We start from the raw sequence: 23,367 nt of genomic DNA, 5'->3' as shown, positions 1-23,367 counted from the left end.
TGTGCATCATGCATATATATGCCTTTTAACATAACGAGTGTTTAATGATTTAAACCATCATAATGTAAAATTATACAATTGAGTAATGATATGTCAATTTTGTAATAATTGTGTGTGTAAAAAGTATTACTACTCTTTGAATTGATATAAAAACTTGGAATAAAATGTTGTTTTTTAAACAAAATGTATAAATGTAAACAACTCGTTTATCAAATGTGTGCATCAGCTTGAGTTGTGTATTATCATGTATTATTTTTTATCTTAGAAGATTTCAAATTTAATAAGGACTATTATTGAATGATTCTCACTTTATGTTTCATTTTCCTCTACTGATTTAAAACAAAATAAAGGAACAGCTAGATAGGGAAGAATTGGTTTGGTATCTTTTTTCCCTCACCACCAGATCTATTGCTTAGCTCATGCAGAATTTTAGTAAAAAAATCAACCTCCCTTCCTAGAATTCAAGGCAGTGCAATAAACAGTTACTACACTTACTATTTGCATATGAACATTTTTAACTTTGGGCCTTCCTTTCAGTTTGTTCCGGAGTCAGTTATGTTCAACTCAGCATCAGATCAGTGGAAGAGAGATAGCTCTGGGGATACTCTGAATAGATTGTTTTTCTTCAGACCATTTCTAAGCAATTTACACCAGATGGAGATTGGTTCAGAAAACTCAAGGCGTTTCCAAGGCACATTATTCATCATCATACCTTTTCAAGGCAAAATCTAAATTATCATAACAGACCTCAAAATTAAAGGCCTTTTCAAATCTGGAAAAATTTCATTGTATGTATCCATGTTCTGATGCACCACATGCCAGAATCACAATCTGTGATTGAAAGAGACTGCCATTTCTGTGTTCCTTTATTTGTTTGTATCAGTATATTGGAACAATTAGATACCTTCAAATCAGAATATTCTGATAGTTTTGACATTATGCTTTTGAAAATTCATAGGATGTAATTTACATTCAAGTATCAAAGACAACCTATAATTGTACCATGGCTTTATGCCATTATTGAAGCTCATAAATTACCATCCCGTGAAGATCCGGCTAGAATAGGTCTTCAGCAACCCATGCTTGCTGTAAAAGGTGACTATGCTTGTCGTTAAAGGCGACTAACGGGATCGGTTGGTCAGGCTCGCTGACTTGGTTGATGCATGTCATCGATCCCAATTGCTTGGATCGATGCTCATGATATTAATCACTGGATTGTCTTGTCCAGACTTGATTATTTACAGACTGCCGTCATATAGCTGGAATATTGCTGAGTGCGGCATTACAACAAACCAACCAACCAACCATAAATTTACCCTGGAACATCGTGAACTATTTATTCCCACATATAATAATCACACTGACATGGGCGCCTTGTACAGAATGAAATCAGTTCACTGTTTCACTCCCTACTCTGCAATACCTGTAGGTGTCCTTGAGCATGGGAGATGACCAGGAAGAGGGGGTGCTGGGAGCTCACCTCACCCCCGAGAGGCAGGAAATTATTCAGATGGTCAAGTGCCGGATGCAGTCGCAAAATCTACCTATTGAAGATTATGGTTTGTAATGCAGTCTTTTTCTTCTGGTCTAAGTTGTCTTCCAGATATATTACAGTCGAATTAATTTTAACATATGGACTATGTATAGGATAAAACACACCTCTGAGGTTTTGGTTAATAATGTAAAGCCGTGAGTGAGTGAAAAGGCCAAGGGCCGAAGACCTGAGGTCTTTTCACAAGCTCAAGGTTTTACATTTTCAACCAAGACCTCGGAGGCGTGTTTTATCCAACTTATGAACCGTCGAATTCCAAGAAATACCAGAAAAAAATAAGGAGACATTGACATACCTTGTAGTGAAACTATACAGTGTATTGCGGTATAAAAGGAATTCGCTCAAAGCATGCGAGAGAAAATTCACATGCAGCATGGACTAGCTGGAGTCATGACATGATGAATCTAACAACTGCTCATCACCTGCCTCGGTAGCTCAGTGGGAAAACAGTGGGTTACAAAACTTAACATGATATGTGAGTTTACAGGTTCAATTCTTGTCAGGGGAATTTTCATGTAAAAAAATTGTGACAGGTTTAGAAGTGATCTGTTTCAAAACCCAGGTTTGAAAGAGAACTGCTTCAAAACTTGGGCTTGGAAGATGAGCTGGTTACTAGGTTTACCTGAGGTTGTCAGGAACCTAATACAATATAGGGTAATACTGTGATAGGTTTTTAAGACCTAGACCTAAATAATTGTAACTAGACTCTGGCTTCTGACTTGTGGCGAATCAAACAAACCAAGGATCACCACTTGGGCAATCAATCAGGAGCGCTCAATCATTGGATGATTGAATACACAGATGCTGTTTATTTATCAAGTGACAAGGTTAGAATTCCAACCATGTGATGACAAACAGCTCATATTACAACCGCTGCTAATATTTTAAAACCAAATATATTAAATAATTCAAGTGTTATTTTACTTCTGAAGCAAACTGCTCGAATCAAAACCTTTTTGGTATCTATGCTGTTTCCATCAGGATTCACAGAGGATCACCCACTTGTGTCTGCCATCAAACATGTTTTAATATCATATGTACTTGTGTTCCAGATGAAGTGAGTGACAAACGCAACTCCATCTCTTATGTGATCATCAATCCAAGCTACGATCTCAAGCTGGAACTGGATGACATTGTGTAAGTAGTGAAGAAGGAGGGGTTAGGGTCTGTGATCTGAAGGTGGATGACATTGTGAAAGTAGTGAAGGAGGGGTTAGGGTCTGTGATCTGGAGGTGGAACTGGATGACATTGTGTAAGTAGTGAAGGAGGGGTTAGGGTCTGTGATCTGAAGGTGGAACTGGATGACATTGTGTAAGTAGTGAAGAAGGAGGGGTTAGGGTCTGTGATCTGAAGGTGGAACTGGATGACATTGTGTAAGTAGTTAAAAAGCAGAGGGTAGGGTCTGTGATCTGGAGGTGGAACTGGATGACTGTGTAAGTAGTGAAGGAGGAGGGGTTAGGGTCTGTGATCTGAAGGTGGAACTGGATGACATTGTGTAAGTAGTGAAGAAGGAGGGGTTAGGGTCTGTGATCTGAAGGTGGAACTGGATGACATTGTGTAAGTAGTGAAGAAGGAGGGGTTAGGGGTCTGTGATCTGAAGGTGGAACTGGATGACATTGTGTAAGTAGTGAAGAAGGAGGGGTTAGGGTCTGTGATCTGAAGGTGGAACTGGATGACATTGTGTAAGAAGTGAAGAAGGAGGGGTTAGGGTCTGTGATCTGAAGGTGGAACTGGATGACATTGTGTAAGTAGTGAAGAAGGAGGGTAAGGGTCTGTGATCTGAAGGTGGAACTGGATGACATTGTGTAAGTAGTGAAGAAGGAGAGGTTAGGGTCTGTGATCTGAAGGTGGAACTGGATGACATTGTGTAAGTAGTGAAGAAGGAGAGGTTAGGGTCTGTGATCTGAAGGTGGAACTGGATGACATTGTGTAAGTAGTGAAGAAGGAGGGGTTAGGGTCTGTGATCTGAAGGTGGAACTGGATGACATTGTGTAAGAAGTGAAGAAGGAGGGGTTAGGGTCTGTGATCTGAAGGTGGAACTGGATGACATTGTGTAAGAAGTGAAGAAGGGGGGGTTAGGATCTGTGATCTGAAGGTGGAACTGGATGACATTGTGTAAGTAGTGAAGAAGCAGGGGTTAGGGTCTGTGATCTGAAGGTGGAACTTGATGACATTGTGTAAGTTGTAAAGAAGGAGGGGTTAGGGTCTGTGATCTGAAGGTGGAACTGGATGACATTGTGTAAGTAGTGAAGGAGGGGTTAGGGTCTGTGATCTGAAGGTGGAACTGGATGACATTGTGTAAGTAGTGAAGGAGGGGTTAGGATCTGTGATCTGAAGGTGGAACTGGATGACATTGTGTAAGTAGTGAAGGAGGGGTTAGGGTCTGTGATCTGAAGGTGGAACTGGATGACATTGTGTGAGTAGTGAAGAAGCAGGGGTTAGGGTCTGTGATCTGAAGGTGGAACTGGATGACATTGTGTAAGTAGTGAAGGAGGGGTTAGGGTCTGTGATCTCAAGCTGGAACTGGATGACATTGTGTGAGTAGTGAAGAAGGAGGGGTTAGGGTCTGTGATCTGAAGCTGGAACTGGATGACATTGTGTAAGTTGTGGTGGATGAGGAGGATTTGGATCAATCATCTCTAGCTGTAACTCGATACTGAGACAAATAAATCATCTCTTAAATAATATGAGGTGGAGGCCTTTCAGGGAGATTGACAGAGATGACAAAACTAGCTAATATTAAATTTTTACTGATCATATGGTTACTTCTTACTTTAAGTTTGTAGAGGTCCTTTGTGTAACCAGGTTTTGAAATTCTAAACCATAGTTTATAAATATAAAGAAGAAAGGCTGTTGGTCCCAATTTACTATGATTATTGTATGTGAAGATGGAATGATTCTGGTGGTCAAACTCAGTGGCTTTTTGAATGCATGTCCATGTTGCCCTGACGGCATGGAACATTGTTCATAATATCGATCACTTGTGTGTTTGATGGAATATTACAGCTTTATCAGAATCTGTAAGTCTGAGAATTCCTTTTCATCTGCATCAGCTTCTGAGACTACAACTCTTATCTTTCCACAGGTATCTAATCCGACCAAGTTCACTCTCCCCGCACCCATCACCACTTACAGATGAGAGAAGGTTGTTACCGGGGATGAGAGAAGACCCAACAGGGGCAGACAACTCTGATCAGGTGTTGGGGAGTAAAGGAGATCGCCAAGGACCGAATGGGAAGCCCAAGCCAGACACTGTCACTTATGCTGATAATAGTCGGGTATGCTTCTTTTTTGTAGCGGATCACACCCCACCAACATTGATTGTTGATCATAATACTTAAGAAACATACAAACATATTCCTTTCAGCACAAGCATGTTTTCCCACAAATAGTCATACTACTCTTGCTCAGAAGTTGTTTGATCAAGGTGACAACATTCAAGGCCTCAGTAAAGCTATCAAAACGTTCTATGGTGGACGTGTGGAGGGTATTTCCAAATTTGATGCATCAGTGATGAAAAAGATGTCCGATGCAATTCCCTATTTTGACTTGTTCCATTTGTAACTGTGTTTTTGGTGTGAGCAATTGACGTGCCTTTGCATGTCTTTGTGCCACCGATTGGACAGGATAAATTCACCTTATGACGAACACCTGGTATCACTGATATTTGATAGTGATTCATAATCACATGCTCAGTATATAGTGGGAATTGTACAATTGACTTTTGGCAGAGATTTCTATTGCATACAAAAAGGGTTTTGTCGCTTTTAATTATATTTTGTTCAGTAAGGATGGATTTGAATTCTTGAAAGGCAAATAAAGCTTCCTCTGTATTCAATTATTCAATTCATTTTACAGCTTGTCCTGTTCTGTTTCCTTCTAGATTCCTGTGGTGTACTACGATTCTGATGAGGAGGATGACAACGTTGATGAAACAAGCCCTGTCTGTCCAAAAATAAACATCATCCAAGGATCGCCATCAGTGAGTCGGACAAGCAGTTTCACACAAGAAGCTGATGACTTCAAGCAACAGGGATTTAAAGATGGTCTCCATGGCACAGTGGTATGATAAAGGCCGATTCATCAGTGGATTTGCTTTTCAAGGCTCTTTAGTCTACAGCATGTGAAACTGTTACAGTTGTAGCTGTGTCAAGGAGATGTGTTGCTGGAGCCAGTTATAGAAGAAGTGGCATTTATTGTCCCGGTTGGAGGAAATACCAATGACGGAGATTCATGTTTCATCTTTGCTTGTTGAAGTAATCATCGGAGAAGAAGATATGATTACTCCCAGAAAGAAGATGGAGAGCATTGATGTTCTGATTCATCAGAAGAGGATGTGTTTATCAGATGGAAGGAATTTGATGTCAGTTCCCAGTATGTGAACACTGAATGCGTAACCGGCACAAAAGTGCATGTGAAGTCATTTGTTGAGCCCTAATTCTATGAAGCTTGAGGCTGTGAAGCGATTGTGACCTCTGCATCATCCATGCAGGATCCATATCTGCATCACACATGTAGGATCCATATGTTTGCAGTTGGATCTGGTTTTTTTCAAGAGGATTCAAAGCTTTTGCGAAAGACCACAGTTTAAATGATTACTCACAAAGGATCACACCACCTGGTTGTTGGCTGAACAGTTTCTTCAAAACACAATGGTATAGTTTCTGGAGCAATAGGAGGACTACTTTCTCCTGTTGGGATAAGGTGTACCTTTTAAACTATTGTAAGAAAACACATTGATGGTGCTACAAGCTGTGAGGGAATTTCTAGTGAACTGAAGAAGGTGAATTGTGTTTCTGTGTGAGATACTGTGAGGGAATGGAAACCATTATTGGTTGTGTTTTTGAAGAATGTGAAATTATGAAGGTAATCTTTTGAAGTTGTGAAGAGTGTGCAATTTTGAAGGTGATCTCAAGTTGTTATGGAGAATGTGCAATTGTTGACATGATATTGGGAGGAGTCTTAAGGATTATTGATTTTGAGGTTATGTTTAAAGTTGTTATGGATGATATGCAGTGCTGAAGGGCATGTTATATTGTTTTGAAGGGTTTAGGTTATGTTTGAAGTTGATTTATGAAAGAAATGCAATTTTGAAGATGGACAGAGAAAAACTGAAAGGTAATGATGTGTCACACACGTGAAATTTCAATCTCATTCAAATCAGATCTTTTACTGTGATAATATATATTTCTGAGATGTGAGGACACCTCAATAGGAGGTGCATAAGGAGAACCCTGAGAGACACTGACTGTCAAATCCAAATAAAGAAAGAATGGGTTCTTGATAACAATATTATAACCACCTTGTTTCATAATTTTCTATCTTATCAAACTAAAAGCAAAACAGGATACAAATATTACCTCAGTAGTGCACCCTTTGGCACTACAAAATGTGTAACATATACACAATGGCACTGACTTAGTTATTTACATTTTGAACTGGTCATTTAAGCTCATTTTCTAAATACAGAAGTCATATGCACTGGGTTTAATACTTCATTCAGTCGTATCAAGACTATAGAAGCTTTGCCACTGATTGACTGATTAGATTAGTTCACCTGACACTCCCCCCTGTGGAGGTGTACTCATATCTTCATGCAGAGAGGAATGGCATCATGGAAAAAGATCTGATTTTTGTGAGATTTGAGAAAATTGCAATAACAAAGGTATTGGACTGCCACCTGTAATAATCATACCAGTTGGTTTCAGAGGACTTGAATTTAACTGGGAATTAACTACAAGATGTTGTTGAAACAAGAAGCAAATACGAAGTTTAAATGGTGCTACACCTAGACATGGAATGAGTGTCACATTTCTCTGCAGTTTGTCTATGTATGTTTTTGTTATATGTTCTGTAAAAACTGTGTTCAATGTGACCAGAAGTGATTTTGTTGAGATGACCTGACATCAGTTTGGATGTTCCAACTGCATAAACAGGTGATTCTTGAACCTCAGCATTATTAATTTTAACAACGTTCACTTGACACATTCTTAGAGCAAATGTGGAATTGATGCGAAGAAGACAGATATAAGAATGTGTACAGGGGAGTTTGATGAGAACAAATCCGAAAGGACCTGATTCAGATATCATTTATGATGGCTAGGAAAAGATTTCTGTCAGCTGCTCACTTCTCAGACCTGCCACATTGGATGTAAAAGTACGAGAAGTCAGCATTACGAAGTGGACTCTAGCTGCTCTGTACAGATCCTGCACCACTGAATCTGGTGACTTCCATGGCCTTGGTTGTGATTAAGCCTTTCGTTGTCACTATTGCTGCCTTTTCAGAACTGCTTTGCCATAGGAGACACTGTTACCATGGTTACTTTGATATTAGGAGACTACAGAATTTATCATGAGGTGACATGGTATAATTGTACATGGCTTCTTATCAGGGCACAACACTTTGAGAAGGTTGAAGCTGTGTCATTGAACTGTGTGATATTCTAGAATCCTACTCGTGGAATGTTTAACAGGAGGATGGTGTAATGGATGAGAACAATTACTGTTCGAAGTCAGGTAATGAAGGGAATATTATGAATAATTTATCATTTTGGCCTTGCTTCCTTAGATGTCCACGAGTTTTGTCCCCTGAACCTTAAGTATGCAGCGTGGATGTTCTTTCATTCATGTGTTATCTACATTAAAACCAAGCTATTGTTATGAACTCCATAAAGGTGAAAGACTTTGGATCAAGACCTCTTTCTTGCCTCAGGTTTTTTCGATGCCAATTTTTCATGAGGAGTAGCATTTTGTCCTGCCAATAATCATAAGCAATTGGAACATACCATTCTAAATATTTATAGTTATTGTGCACAAAAGCAACATCTTGTACATGAATAAATTACTGGTCAAGAAATATTGCTATCGTGCACAATTAACATTTCTTACTTTTAACTTCTAGCCACCTTCTGTCCATCATGTAAGCTGTAGTAATGTACTTTACAGTGCAATACCATTTGTTGAAAAGATTGTACAGTCAACAGAATCAAGAAGCCAAGATATATTTGCCACTCTTAAATTTGGAGCCAGTGGATCCGTGATCCCAGTAACAGAAAAAGGTTGGCTTGATGACAAACAAGGGCAGGCAGGTGTCAGCTACAAATTTGAAGTGTTCAGAATTCAAACAAAAGTCTCCTGTTTACACACACAGGCGATGCCGGTTTTTCTTTATCTTAATATTTGGTGTATGTTTGATCATTGAACTGGGGCAGTCAGGTAGCTTAGTGGTTAAAGCATTTGCTTGTCATGCCGAAGACCTGGGTTTGATTCCTGACATGGGTATAATGTGTGAAGCCCTTTTCTGGTGTCCCCCACCATGATATTGTTGGAATATTGCTAAAAGCAGCGTAAAACCATACTCACTCACTCACTCACTCACTTGATCATTGAACTGAACTACCACATTCACTTAACTTAGAAGCACACCTGACTGAGAGCAGTTGATATGTATTTTTGTGTTATTTATACGTAATGTTTCCGAGGGTATTAACAGGCCTGTCAGATCAGGGTTAAACGAACCAATTTGGCACCTACTCTTTCTCCAGTTCCTATTGTGTGTGTTGTCAGTGTACACTATATCCAGCCTAAAATATCTTTTAGAAATCTTGATCATATTCATATTGTCTGAACCTGAGATAGTATTATGTTTTCTTTCTGGAAAGATATGACTTTACTCTGTGTTGGAAGCCTGAAATACAACAGAGCACAAATTCGTGGATGATCATGTTGAAGATCAAGATATTACAAGGACCTCTTAATGTGTAGGGTCACATTTGGTATCAACAGGATTCACTTTTCTTCAGGAGGAAATTTAGGAAATAGGAAACTTCTCTTCATAGAAGAAAAGAGCTCCTTTGCAACCTTATTATGGTAGCATACACCAAGAATGTGTTTGAAATGATTATTTAATGTGTGAGCAATTGAACTTTTCTTCAAGATTGGAACAAATGAGCAGTCTTATGCAGAAGTATGAACATCGGGGAAATCATTCTTCATGCTAAAAACAATTGAGATGACTTCTGCAGAAGTATGAAACTTGGGAGTGTCATTCTTCAAGCTAAAAACAGTTGAGATGACTTCTGCAGAAGCATGAAACTTGGGAGTGTCATTCTTCATGATAAAAACAATTGAGATGACTTCTGCAGAAGCATGAAACTTGGGAGTGTCATTCTTCAAGCTAAGAACAATTGAGATGACTTCTGCAGAAGCATGAAACTTGGGGACATCATTTTTCAAGCTAAGAACAACTGAACAACTGAATGTATGAAGGTCACCAACCACGCTTGAACATGTTTTGTTGAAGCACTCATATTCATCACAATATTTCCCTGGTGGCATAAAGCTCACATCTATACTTCAACAAACCTGTTTGATTAACCTGCTGTGGAGTGTTGTGATATAACCAAAATTGTGTTCCATGCTAAACCCAACTCAGAGTTATCAGAGTTCATGATACAAATGAACTGATGTGTCCATGTGTGTCACATGATACATATGTACAGAATCGAATGTAAGACGAGAATGTGTGTGCATGCATGGGTGCCTGCATTCGGATCAAGTTTTTGTGACCATTGCCCTATAAAAACATGCATAGATCTGTATACTGAAGTGGACAGTTACAGTTTTGTCACCTTCTGGAATGTTCATCGTTGTTTGTTAACACATGTTTCCACTTTGTCAAGTGTTTTACAGTCATCAGAAATCTATTCAATCTCAATAAAATCTTTTACTGAAGATCTGATAACACTTCCATAGAAGGTCATGTTAGGTGACCTTTTTTATCAGCGAATCCGTGTTGATGCTTCTAAATTTGCAATACAAGTGAGTGAAGCATTCAGAGCAGAATTTGGATTAATAATGGCATCCAAACACAACGAGTGTACTGCCAATGGCATATATGTGTTTTGTAGCATTAAATTTCATTGAAATTTCCGAATGAAGCTGGTAAAGAAATGAAGACGAATCGTTTTAGAAAGGTGGCATCTGATTTGCCCAAGAACCATTTCATCCTTTATTTAGACAAGTTTGGTTTGGGTTTTCCTGAAGCGACCTTCTATGGAGGGTAAGTCAGATCTTCACGCAGGAGGAAATGCATTTAGAGTAAAAGATCTGATTTCAACAAGACTGCCAGCCATTGTGATGGCACCTGAATACATTATGACCTCTCGGATGTGTGATCAAGCTTTCACTGAAGATCTTTGCTCAAAGAAGCTCTCAGAGAAGAGCGCCAGACTGCTGCAAAGTTTGCTTTGAATTTTAAATATAGAACATGGATTTTCCTAAAACACATTTTTATTATGATAACATTCTGGATCTTGTTATGAAGTTCTTTATATCATGATCGTGATGCATGTGAAGGATTTATTCAGTACGACCAAACTAGTGTCCTGTATAGTCAGGTATTACGATTTGAAGTAGTATTTATTTTAGTATTGCATGTCGGCAAATCTTGGCAGTTTAAGTCACTAACCAGCAATTGTAAACAAATACATTGTTGACTGCACATGTACATAATTTGGACACACATTCAGCATCTTTCCAATCAGGATTTATTTTGCATCATAAGATCTGAAATGATATGTATGTTTATATATAATAAAATAGTATGATGTTTCCTAAAGTAATTAAAGGAAGAACATTATGTTCAGAGTGTTTGGGTGTTATATCACTCTGGAATGCTATGGTGTCATCCTTGATTCAACTGATGATCAGAAGTTTTTTTCTTATGATTGTGAACACACTTAATATTTCGATAGTGTTTTCTCCTCTTCGCCAAGCCGAATGTCATTTCCTTCTTTAAATTTTGGATCGTAAAATGAATCAATAAAATTATTCATATACAGAGACTTGTCCGAAATACAACTGAAGATCAACGTGTTGCAGCCATCCATTATTTTCACAATAAAATCTATAGACCCACTGTAAACAACCACCACTATTCCTAGCTAGAGTTTGTAAATCGATGTCCGAGAAAAACTCACCTAATCTAGTCCAGTTATATTAATGACTTTTATTCCTCAATAAAAATTGGCCTCACTGATAGCTAGCAATAGAGGTTACTGATATTCAAAGGCGGTTGGTCACATGCCTTTACTCCTTTTCCAACTGCCTACAGAAACATGTCTGTGAAGAATGTTATACAACTAGTGCTTGAATTGGATCTGGCCAACTGGAGATCACTCCTTTCAATGAGATCATTTCTGAATTACAGTCCAGCGACCTGGCATTTAGGAATTATTTAGACAACGTTATATTTGCAGTTAATTGTTGCTCGTAATTGAAGTGCCTGAATTGGTGTATGGGTTGGGCACTGAAATATATCTGATGTTAAGACACCTTGAAAAATGTTAGATAATGGAGTACAGAAAGTTTATTTTTGGTAATGTACGATCATATCATATTTCTATATATTTACTATTTATTACCATTTATGTGTACATACATACGTGTTTTCCACAAGCAATGTCGTCATTCCATCATGTTATTCCAGTGTATTTGACGGTGTCAGATTAATCCATTAGGTCTGTGTATAGTCGCAGTTGTGTATTTTATTCTGGCTTAACATACATTAATACTCACATGACCACATGAGCTGATGAATTTGAACAATAATTCTCACAAAATCACTGGCAGTAGACATCGTTTGCGTGCAGTATAACGTGCCTGATATATTGTGGGATCAGTCTATGTCTTTGACGCGCGCTATATGATGAACACTATATAAACGAAAGTCTCTCTCTTGCGACCCTTTATGTGTTTTTCCATAGGCATATATGTAGCCAATATCATTAACATCAGATCTCTTACTCTAAGATACCTCTGTGGACATCTCCGTAGAAGGTCGCGTCAGCTAAACTATGACCGTCGTAATTGAAGGAAGGCACTGTTGGATCTAGAGCCAATCAGTTGCAAGCTTTTTAAAACGTTTCTGTTTCATTTTGTACCATCCCGATTCGGAATTTTGTTTTTTTACAAATGAAAACTTATACAGATTACAAGTATTCCATCGATGGTACCCCGTTTAGAGTATAGACGCTACAGCCCTCAGAAACTACATGATCTATGACAGATCCACAATATAATGGCACTGCTATACTTACTAAATTCGAGAGTTGTTTTTGTAGTTTTTAAGATAAAGAAATCAGAAAAGCTGGGTTGAATGATTCGCTCATTCGTACCGAAAGTTTAGACGTCTCGACGCGGAATAGCTAATAAGAAAGGTCACCTTACCACCCGAGGTCCTATTGAGGTGTCATCAGATCTTAATGCTAAGAGGAATCGTAGATTAAATGATCTGATTGTAATAAGATTAATATGTAGCAGACATAAAGGTTCTGGTGGGTTTCCCATGGACAGGTGTTGGCCTTAATCTAACATAGTTAGATGTGCATTCTCAGATGTGCAATGCGAATACTTTTCCCCGTAATTGAAATTTCTAACACTATCCCGCCTTCGGGTGAATGAGAATCTTTTCACTTTATAACGTCACATTGTCGAGGCACGGGTGGTCCTATCGCCAAAGGAGCCGCAATTTGCTGTGCAGAGTTCATTAGGCGTGTATGAAACCTATGATACCTCGATAGTGGCTTGAATCTCAGATTCGCTCTGATTATGTTTCATGCTTTGTCAGCACCATGTCCATGGTTTCACCAAAGTGGTAAACGTCAAAGACCTGAAACTTCTAGCGCTTTTCAGTTAACACACATTGAAATAACTGAAATACAATTCGAAGAGGCGTTAACCCCAACTCACTCACTCACTCACTCACTTCAGTGATGTATATGTCCACCCTTGTTGACCCCTAGTACAACACAGTGTCATGAATGTTGCATATCTGTGATATTTTGATGTCTTCGTTGTTCATACATATCGTCATGTTTTAGAAGGCAATAGGCATGGTAATCAAGTTTTAATAAGGTGTATTTGAAATATCGTTCTTGTTCTAATGGTTCTATACAACATGTTGAAAATTGAAAATATAAATTTCACACACTTTCCCCACAAATATATGCCAGTTACAATAATTAAATTCACTTAATTATATAAGATATGTTTTTTCAGTTAAATTATATCGGAAACAAACTATAATTATCAAACCAAGTTAAAGAACACCCACAATTGGAAGGCTGTGTTGCAATATCCACCCGCCATGACAGATTAAGTAAAGCCATGTCAAAACATCGGGGGCGGTCGGGTAGACTAGTGGTTCAAGCGTTCACTCGTCACACCGAAGACCCGGGTTCGATTCCCGACATGGGTACATTGTGTGAAGCCCATTTCTGGTGTCCCCCGCCGTGATATTGCTGGAATATTGCTAAAAGCGGCGTAAAACAATACTCACTCACTCACTCACTCAAAACATCGGGTGATATTTAACTTCTTTTGAGTGTTATGTTTAAATGTCAATCAAACAAATGAATATAACTGTTTTTATGATTAGTATGTAATTTAGTCAAACGAACAAATGTTATATTGACGTAAACTCAGTGAAAACTATAATTCAAGAGAATTTAAATGTGACATCTACTTTCTTGGTTTATCTTGACCATGAAATGAAACACAAACAGAATGAGATTATTTACCTTGATCATGAAATGAACACAAATAGAATGAGATGATTGATCTATGCTTGTAGGCAGACTGTTGCTAGTTAGATTCTTTTGTCATATTTATCAGGATATTCACCGTGCCCAACGGTAAAACCTAAGGAGACATGTCAAGTTTCTTCACCCCTGAATATCAGCTGGTGACTGACCAGTTCGTATGTGATCTATACTGAATATTTATTATCTAATGTATACATGTTCTGATGACTGATGTTTTTGCCACTGTTTTACACTCAATATGAAGTTATTCATGAACATGTATTATCACCACAAAGTACATTTGTGTTAATTGTCCAGGTCATGTTTCATTGTCATTATTGTGAATATGAAATCACTCGGGATTATTTTTACCGTAACTAGTCACCAAGTATCCCAGCATCCTCACACTTTGAACTTTGAACTTTGTCCTGTCAGAACTTGACAGTGCCGCCACAGCTTGTATTTCCCACGGTTTTTATTGAGAAGTGAATTAAATCTTTTATACAAATAACTCTGGCCTTGGTTTTCTGTGACCCTTGGGACGAGAACATCAAGGCATCCATCCCCGATTATCTAGTGTATTATATCGGCATACTCATACCCCACCCAATACCCTGGACCCTTTTGTCAGCGGTACCATAGTTTTATTCCAGAAGTGTTTGGTTTGTTTGTTCGTTCGTTGTTAGACGCTACGCCCATCTATATTCCAGCAATATCGAGCTGGACGAGACAATCCAGTACTTGACATCATCAGCATCGTTCCATGCAATTGGTATTCGATGACATGCATTGAACCAAGTCACTGAGCCTGACCAACTGGGCCCACTTGCACAAAGCGATCTTAGCGGTAAGATGATCTTAACCCCCATACTTTAACATAGGCTTACGATAGTCTTAGCGCTAAGATCGTTTTGTGCAAGTGGGCCCTGATCTGCTTAGTTGCCTCTTACGACACGCATTGGTTGCTGGGAACCTGTATTCTTACCGCGAATTATCACATATTGTGACGTCACTATCTCCTCCTATTGGTGGGTATTCAAACGCCAAAGCCTTCTGGTATTCACTCAAGTATCCCACGTGACAAGAAGATGAAGATAGCCTTCAATACCGCTGAATCTTGCATCCCCATTTGTGTATGATTATTTTCCGTTCAACGGAGGCGTAGCATTAGTAGCGGCTTGTAAATATTCGCGTCTGGACCAGACATTCCGGTGATGATATCATGAGGTCCCACGCTGCCATAATACGATGTCAGGCAACCAGACAAATCAGGCAGCCTGATAACCCGATCATTTAGTCGCCTACACAGGACCTCCACATGGAATAAGCTCAATATTCCATCCAAGCAAAGTAATCTTCCATCTCTTCTCACGGGCAAACATATGTTGCTAGCGACCAATTCTAATGTGGAATCCCACTTCGTTTGGCACAGAGTGAGGAAGCCATTCTCAATCCAGCAGTTGCATTTAGTCTTACCTGGTAGTAACTCACTGAACACTCTTCATACCAGCAGCCGTTTTAACTAACCAATACCCATTTTAGCGACCATGAATGTCAAAATTTACAAAAGCATTTACTGATATAGATTTCTGGGGACCAATTCTAACGCGGAATCCCCACAAGGGGATACATCGCATACATGGCAACAAGAATAAGCGAGAGAGAAAAAAAGAAAGGGCAGAATTGCGGCAAAGTGGTTTGTTTGTTGCAGAATTGTGACCTGTGGTATACATCGCCCCCTTGGATATTCCGGGCAAAAACTGAGTGTCAGAAATGCACTATCCTATAAATATCTTTACACCTTCTGGACTTTTCAAATTTAAGATACCCATTTGAGCCCAACTACACTATACAAACTATACATATACCAAATTTCATGATATTTTGAACATTACGTGCTGCTTAATGGCCATTAGACGTTTCAGCTTTTAGTATAGTCGAAGTGCAGTTGTCAACTAAAAGTCAAATTAGAGGCATGGCAAGGGCCTGAACAGAATGGAATAGGTCTTAGGTGCCGTAAAAAGCGACTATGCTTGTCGTTAGAGGCGACCTTCGGGATCGGGTGGTCATGATCAGGTTCGCTGACTTGGTTGAAGCATGTCATTGAATCCCAATTGCGTGGATCGATGCTCATGATATCAATCATTGGATAGTCTGGTCCAGACTCGATTGTTGTCATCGAATCCCAATTGCGTGGATCGATGCTCATGATATCAATCACAGGATTGTCTGGTCCAGACTCGATTATTTACAGACCGCCGTCATACAGCTGGAATATTGCGGAGTGTTGCGTTAAACAACAAACAAACAAATAAAACTAATGTGGAATTCCCACATTGTTTGAACTTTACCAGACAACAACAATCACCTAACCCAAATAAAATCCAGTCGCTATTCTGGTGGCGTTGCGGCATTTATTGTCTGTCACTGCCCAGATGCAATATCAAACATTTCAGAAACGTGACCATGCTTTAAGATACTAATAAAGGGTTATCGATGAATATTTGTAGTGGCTGTAGATATCTTCTCTGGAACATAAACCTCAATGTTTTGGTTTGTACAGGGTGTTTCTGACCGGCATGTTGCCGCTGTTGCAGTCGTCGGTGGTGCAGCAGTACCTGCAGGTGATGTCTGTGGAAATTGTAGTGGGGTCAACATCTACACACTCGCTCTCGTCCGATGTTTGTTGGTACCACTGCCTGAGACACATCACCTGGGAGACACACCTACACAGAATAAAACACACAGTTGTTAAATCAAATAACTGTATAATGTTTCTGTTTCTAACGGTTTTGTAAAGTGCCTTTTAAAGTAGTTTATGGGATGATTTCAAAACTCTGGCGGAAAAAGAATGAGTACACGTCCTAGTTACAATACCCGTGAAGATCCGGGGTAGAATAGGTCTTCAGCAACCCATGATTGTCGTAAAAGGCGACTAACGGGATAGGGTGGTCAGGCTCGCTGACTTGGTTGATGCATGTCATCGATCCCAATTGCGTGGATCGATGCTCATGATATTAATCACAGGATTGTCTAGTCCAGACTCGATTATTTACAGACCACCGTCATATAGCTGGAATATTGTTGAGTAGGGCGTTAAACAACAAACCAACCAACCAACCTAGTTACAAATGAAACAGTTTTGTTGCACATTTTGCAGTGAGATAGCCTTATCTACCAGTGACCTAAATCCACCTGCCGAGTAATCACCAGTCGACAAGACTTTTTCATTTTGTGGTTTAGCTTGACGTTTACCTTGACGCAGTTTCATACGACGAATGGCCAAATTCCGACCAGAAGAACGTACGGGGTTCTCACCTTCTGATGTACTTTGTGGAGCCATCGATATGATGAAACAGGTCGGTCATACAGAAAGCCTTGTCTGCTGGACACGGCGAGGAGGATGGCATGATATTCTGCCCCATAGTGCAAAATGTACCCTTGTTTATATCACCGCACTGGAAACATGTTCGATGTGAAGGTTTCCTTGTGGTGGACGTCCTTGCTGAGGCCCTAGTTATATTGGCGGATGTGTTGCCGTTGGTGGCTGCAGGTGGTGTGCTGACAGAGAGGGTTGAAACACTGATCGTTGACGATGATGAGCCCGACTTGGCAGCCGGTGTAGTTGCGGTTGTAGTAGCAGATGTGGTGGTAGGTGCAGATGGTATGCCAGTTGTAGCGGCAGCTGTGGTGGGATATGTAGAGGCAGTTTTAGCGACTGAAGAAGATTATGGTGATGTCAATGGTTGAAGGCGGCAATGATGTTACCTGTTATAGTTGTCGCAGAACGCAGCTGTAGAAGTATGACGTAACATCATACATGTTGGAAGAACCCATAAAGAAGTTGAGAGATGGGGGTTTAATTGGTATAATTGCTGTCATATACAGTTTGTTTGTTTAACGCCACACTCACCAATATTCTGGCTCTTTGATTCCAGATAGCTGTAAATAATTGATACCACGAGCATCGATCCGATACGAAGACAGGCCATCAACCTTGTTACCGAGCCTGACCACCTGATCTTTTAAGTAGATCAAAGTAGATCGGTATATCCCTATCATCTGAACTCTCCGCCAAACACGGAGATGATTGTTCGATTCCGACTATATCATGAGCATATGTTTATGAATCACTATCAAATGACGATGATTGGGGTGATTCGCGAAAAGGTGAGCGTATCATGCCCCCAATCATGGGTCAATTGGTGTCCATGGGGATGCCTACGTCTTGCCCCCCCCCCCCCCCTCCCCCTCCCCCCAAAGGTTACGTAGATGTTGTCAATGAGGTTAGTTCAACATTTTACATTTTGTTTTCTTTATAAACTCCCTAAAATAAACATTCAAAGGCATTTATGAATCACTATCAAATAGTGATGATTGATACCAGGTGTTCGCTAAAATGTTTAATATGTTTAGTATATTTTAGATAAAAACAGGATATTTCTTATGTCACTGTTCACAACACACGTGTGTCATACAGATTTTACGAAACGAGTGTCAGAATTCGTGTATTTTCCGAATGAGAGCGAAGCTACTACAAGAATTCTTACACGAGATTTGGAAATAGAACTTCATTTTGAACACAACTGCCCTTATTAAAAGTGTTTCACTGCACGTCCTTCTCGTGTATCATAATGAACTAACATTGTGCGGGTACGCCTTATGGCCTGCTTACACGAATCCACGTATAAATGGTTGGTGCGCATTGTCCAACAAACATGATAACAGCTCATCCACGCGTTACATCTTTGTTTGTTTGTTTGTTTATTTAATTATTGTTTAAAGCCGCGCTCAGCAATATTTGAGCTATATGGCGGCGATGTGTCTGGAGCAGACAATCCAGTGATTGACACAAAGAGCATTGCTCTACGCTATTCGGATACGATTACATGCATCAACAAAGTCATTGAGCCTGACCATAATCCAGTGATTGACACGAAGAGCATCGCTCTACGCTATTCGGATACGATTACATGCATCAACCAAGTCAGTGAGTCTGACCACAATCCGGGGGGACGGGTGGCCCAGTCGTCTAAGGCGCCGCGATTCCCTGTGCAGAGTTGCGTCCCTTAGGCACGCCAGAAACCTATGATTGTGGTTTCGAATCCTGGTTCGCCCCGATTATGTTTCTAGGTTTGTCAGCACCATACCCGTGCTCGTGGTTTCACCGAAGTGGTAAACATCTGAGATCTGCATCACTTCGGGCTTTCCTCCCACATTAAGCTGACACGCCGTGATATGACTGGAATACTGTTAAAAGCGGCGTTAAACCCAACTCACTCACTCACTCACTGACCACAATCCAGTGATTGACACGAAGAGCATCGCTCTACCCTATTCGGATACGATTACATGCATCAACCAAGTCAGTGAGCCTGACCACCTGATCCCGTCAGTCGCCTTTTACAAGAAGGGGTTGCAGAAGACCAATTCTAACCTGATCTTCACGGGGTCGTTATGTCGTTCGGACTACCACACTACACCGCCTGCTGTTACAAGTGACGCACCAACCTATTGAACAGGAGTTGCACGTCTTCCCGCACATATGAGGTCCGATTGGGTTGTTGCAGATTCCAACCATGGTGGTACAAACAGGGTCGTGGTCTTGACAGGGGTCAACTGGCTTGGTAGTACCTGACGGACAGAGGTCATATCTCATTCGTCATGGACACAAGTCATGTCAAACATATGCAATGCAGTGGTCGCATTCCATAGGGTAGACCGCCTCCGTGGTCTAGTGGTAGAGCGTCCGCCCGGATAGTGTCGGGTTTCGATCCCCGGCCGCGTCATACTAACAGACGTTAAAAGATGGTACTTATTGCCTCAGAAAAGAAAGAGCGTGGGTTCGAATCCCAGATTCGCCTAACTATGTTATTTGTTTCTCAGCAACATATCCATGCTCGTGGATTGCACCAAAGCGGTGGGGTATACATACTTAAAAGTATAGGGAAGTCATATCATACATAAAGAGGTAATATGTCATGCGTTCAGATGTAATGCCATACATGTGAGTGAGTGAGCATGTGTTACGCCGCTTTTAGCAATATTCCAGTGATATCTCGGCGGGGGACACCAGAAATGGGATATCATCCATCAAGAGGTAATGTGTCATGCATACATGTCATATGTCATACTTACAGAGGACATTTAGGCTGTGACATGACAAGAAACATACCAACCTGTTGAACAAGAATTACATGTCTTCCCGCACATATAACGTCCGACCGGGTTGCTGCAGATGCCAACCATGGTGCTGCAGACAGGGTCGTGGTCTTGACAGGGGTCAACTGGCTTGATAGTACCTGCCACACAGTGGATACAAGTCATGTCAAACATACATTCCATAGAGCGACCGTCTCCGTGGTCTAGTGGTTGAGCGTCCGCCCGGAAAGCCTCGTGTTTCGATCCCCGGCCGCGTCATACTTACATACGTTAAAAGATGGTACTTATTGTTACCCTGCTCGGCATTAAGGGGATAAAACAAGGACTGGTCGGCTCGAAGTCAGCTAGCACACTGTGTCTGAGTGGGGTATCCATGTTAAACTGCGGCATGGTATCTCAGTGGGCTGAAAATGTGTGCTAGCACTATAAATCGGCATCAGTCCGGACAAGTACAAGCAGCCACACACACGTGCATGCACATCGCTTTATAGGTGCAATGATCTTGGACGCGACGTTAAACCTCATCTCACATAGAGAAACAATATGAATTTAATGTTCCAGCAGTGCCATGGAGGTGGACACCAGAAATGGGATGTCATCCATCAAGATGTTATATGTCATGCATACATGTCATATGTCATGCATACATGTCATATGTCATACTTACAGAGGACATTTAGGCTGTGACATGACAAGAAACATACCAACCTGTTGAGCAAGAATTACATGTCTTCCCGCACATATAACGTCCGACCGGGTTGCTGCAGATGCCAACCATGGTGCTGCAGATAGCGTCGTGGTCTTGACAGGGGTCAACTGGCTTGGTGGTAACTGACATACAGTTGATAAAAAGAGAATCTCACCCGAGTGTCTTTTGATATCAAATATCAACGAATGTAGATACGAGGGTGAGATATTATTTATCATCTATCATTCTTCCAACTTTTTTGGTTTGTAGACAAAAAATAAGCAGTGTCTTTAGTGTAAAAAGTATTGCTAACAGCTTCAGTAGCAGAGCCTTTAGTGATTTCATTTGATTGTGACGTCATGTTAACCAATGACTTCACAATGGTCTGCAAAGCATTGTGATGCAATTTCATTGAGCGATATCTACAATATAAATTTATTACTTGCCTGTGAAGAGAAAAACTGTTTAATAAACATACAGCTGTATTACACATTGTGTAATACCGGAGTTCGTGCTTATGTACTGCGGGAACAAGTCACACTAACAAACATTGAAAGATATATCAACTTGGCTTAGTCAACGACATTGCGTGAGGAGATGATAGATGCACACTCAAGGAACCAAGCAGCCCCGTTGCTACGCTGACGTCACATGGCATTGTTTCGCCGGTGGATCTTGCAATAAAATTTTACAAATCACGTCATAGAGTATTGTGACGTGATTGTAAACTTTGTGGTGCAGGGCCCCGTTCCACAAAGCGATATTAGCGCTAAGATGATCGTAACTCCCATACTTTAACATAGGCTTACGATGATCGTAGCGCTAAGATCGCTTTGTGGAACGGGGCTCAGGTCCCGTCCCACAAGGCGATCGTATTGTAGCGCAACGACAGTCATAAGTTTCTGTTTGGGTCGACTGGGGATTATTGTGGGTAAATTGATATATTTAGGAACTTAGTAGGTGGGTTAATTTAAGGGGAGTTGAACGGCGGACGTAGTACCTATCTTTGTAGACAAGTCCATTTTGTAGCAGCTTATGTCCACGCGGGCGTAGTGGCTGGGAAGACGTGACGATGCCACGCTCCTTGCATCCTTGCCGAGATGCAGATAATCGACGTGACAATTGTGAGAATACCAAACTTACCTCCTCTGTAGATAAAATTGACTTGTCCGACATTGCGTAGGTCGGATTGTATTCATGGAGTCATTAATATTTAGGTACGGGTAACTGTTTTTAATGTTGTGTGTAATTGGGAATGTTCCCGAGGCAAGGGAGTTAACTGACTGTAAAAGGCTAGTTTCCACCCTTGCCGAACTTGCCTGGAATTATGGAGTCATATTTTGGCTAGACCAACGAGTCTATGCATAGTCCAATCAAAATTGCGTGAAACGAAAGCGACGTGACCTCTTCATGTCACATATTGACAAAAAGGGGTATAGAATTGAAATAAAATATCTGTTTTGATCGAGATTAATTGTTACTACTGAGCACGGACTTGGTTATATAGGTCCGTGTACTGAGTTACAACAATACCTTCAGAATAATGGACTGTGCCATAGTTGTTGTAGATGTTGTAGACGGGGGATATATATATATATATATATAATTAGCTCTGGCACTTATTTGTCATACTTATCTGTCTCACGTATCACTGACACGCTTATCTCTGACACTCCTTCAGACGCGTCTCTAACACGTGTCTCTGATATTATCACTATTATATCTCACACATGTATCTGACAGGTATCTACACTCTTATCTGACACACTTGTCTCTCACATGTATATGTCATGCTTATAAGTCACACTTGTCCATACCCGGTAGATGAGTCGACCGTGATGTCATCCCACCTGTCGACGTTGTTGCGGTTGGTGTGGGATTATGAGACGTGTCTAACCGAAACATAATAATGTAATATAGAATTAGAAAACTATTTCAAAAATCATTGTCTGACCTCCAATGGAGGCTTTGTCAGAAGTATCGTCATACAATTTCCTTCAAATGAAAACCAACTGCACCGATAGCATTAAGAGAGTGAGGGACTGAGTGAGCGGATATACGCTGTAACCACCCTTGGGTGTAGGGGATTGTCTGCCCGGGCGCACTGTCACTATCTATCTCTATTCTATCTCATGCATGTAAACTAATGTCCAAAAGAAACGATACCACACATTTTTCTAAATATTTTATTATGAAGAGTTAATTTTCGTCTGAAAAGGTACTTTTGCGTATCCTATGTTCCAAACCAAACGTATTCGGTCGATAAAACCGGGAACATTTGTTCAATTGAAAAAAAAGCGTGCAATTTGCCCAAATGACGTTCCGTCCCGTAACACGAAATGCACGTGCATATCTTCTGTATAAAACTGCTGACCTGACAC

The 23,367-nt window shown here is 40.4% G+C and overlaps 2 protein-coding genes across 2 annotated transcripts in view; one reads left to right on the top strand and one right to left on the bottom strand.

Annotated features, from left to right (window-relative positions):
* LOC139459827 (potassium channel subfamily T member 2-like) overlaps nt 1–10,393 on the top strand; it is a 172,383-nt gene extending 161,990 nt beyond the window's left edge. Inside the window, exons 28-31 of the mRNA XM_071241523.1 lie at nt 1,430–1,559; nt 2,605–2,689; nt 4,638–4,830; nt 5,436–10,393. Coding sequence (XP_071097624.1) covers nt 1,430–1,559; nt 2,605–2,689; nt 4,638–4,830; nt 5,436–5,621 — 594 coding nt within the window. The 3' untranslated portion in view covers nt 5,622–10,393. The remainder of the gene's footprint in view (nt 1–1,429; nt 1,560–2,604; nt 2,690–4,637; nt 4,831–5,435) is intronic.
* A 6,147-nt stretch (nt 10,394–16,540) lies between these two features.
* The window catches only part of LOC139458598 (uncharacterized), a 36,306-nt gene continuing 29,479 nt past the window's right edge, over nt 16,541–23,367 (bottom strand). The window contains exons 21-26 of the mRNA XM_071240025.1: nt 22,804–22,878; nt 21,007–21,129; nt 20,316–20,438; nt 19,648–19,770; nt 17,455–17,821; nt 16,541–16,862 (exon numbers count right to left, since the gene is read on the bottom strand). Coding sequence (XP_071096126.1) covers nt 16,679–16,862; nt 17,455–17,821; nt 19,648–19,770; nt 20,316–20,438; nt 21,007–21,129; nt 22,804–22,878 — 995 coding nt within the window. The 3' untranslated portion in view covers nt 16,541–16,678. The remainder of the gene's footprint in view (nt 16,863–17,454; nt 17,822–19,647; nt 19,771–20,315; nt 20,439–21,006; nt 21,130–22,803; nt 22,879–23,367) is intronic.

The sequence above is a fragment of the Haliotis cracherodii genome, unplaced genomic scaffold (genome assembly GCF_022045235.1).
Source record: "Haliotis cracherodii isolate W230 unplaced genomic scaffold, xgHalCrac1.p SCAF_13, whole genome shotgun sequence".
Taxonomy (NCBI): Eukaryota; Metazoa; Mollusca; class Gastropoda; order Lepetellida; family Haliotidae; genus Haliotis; species Haliotis cracherodii.
The sequence above is the reverse complement of the archived record's forward strand: the minus strand, read 5'-3'. Positions and strand labels throughout refer to the sequence as shown.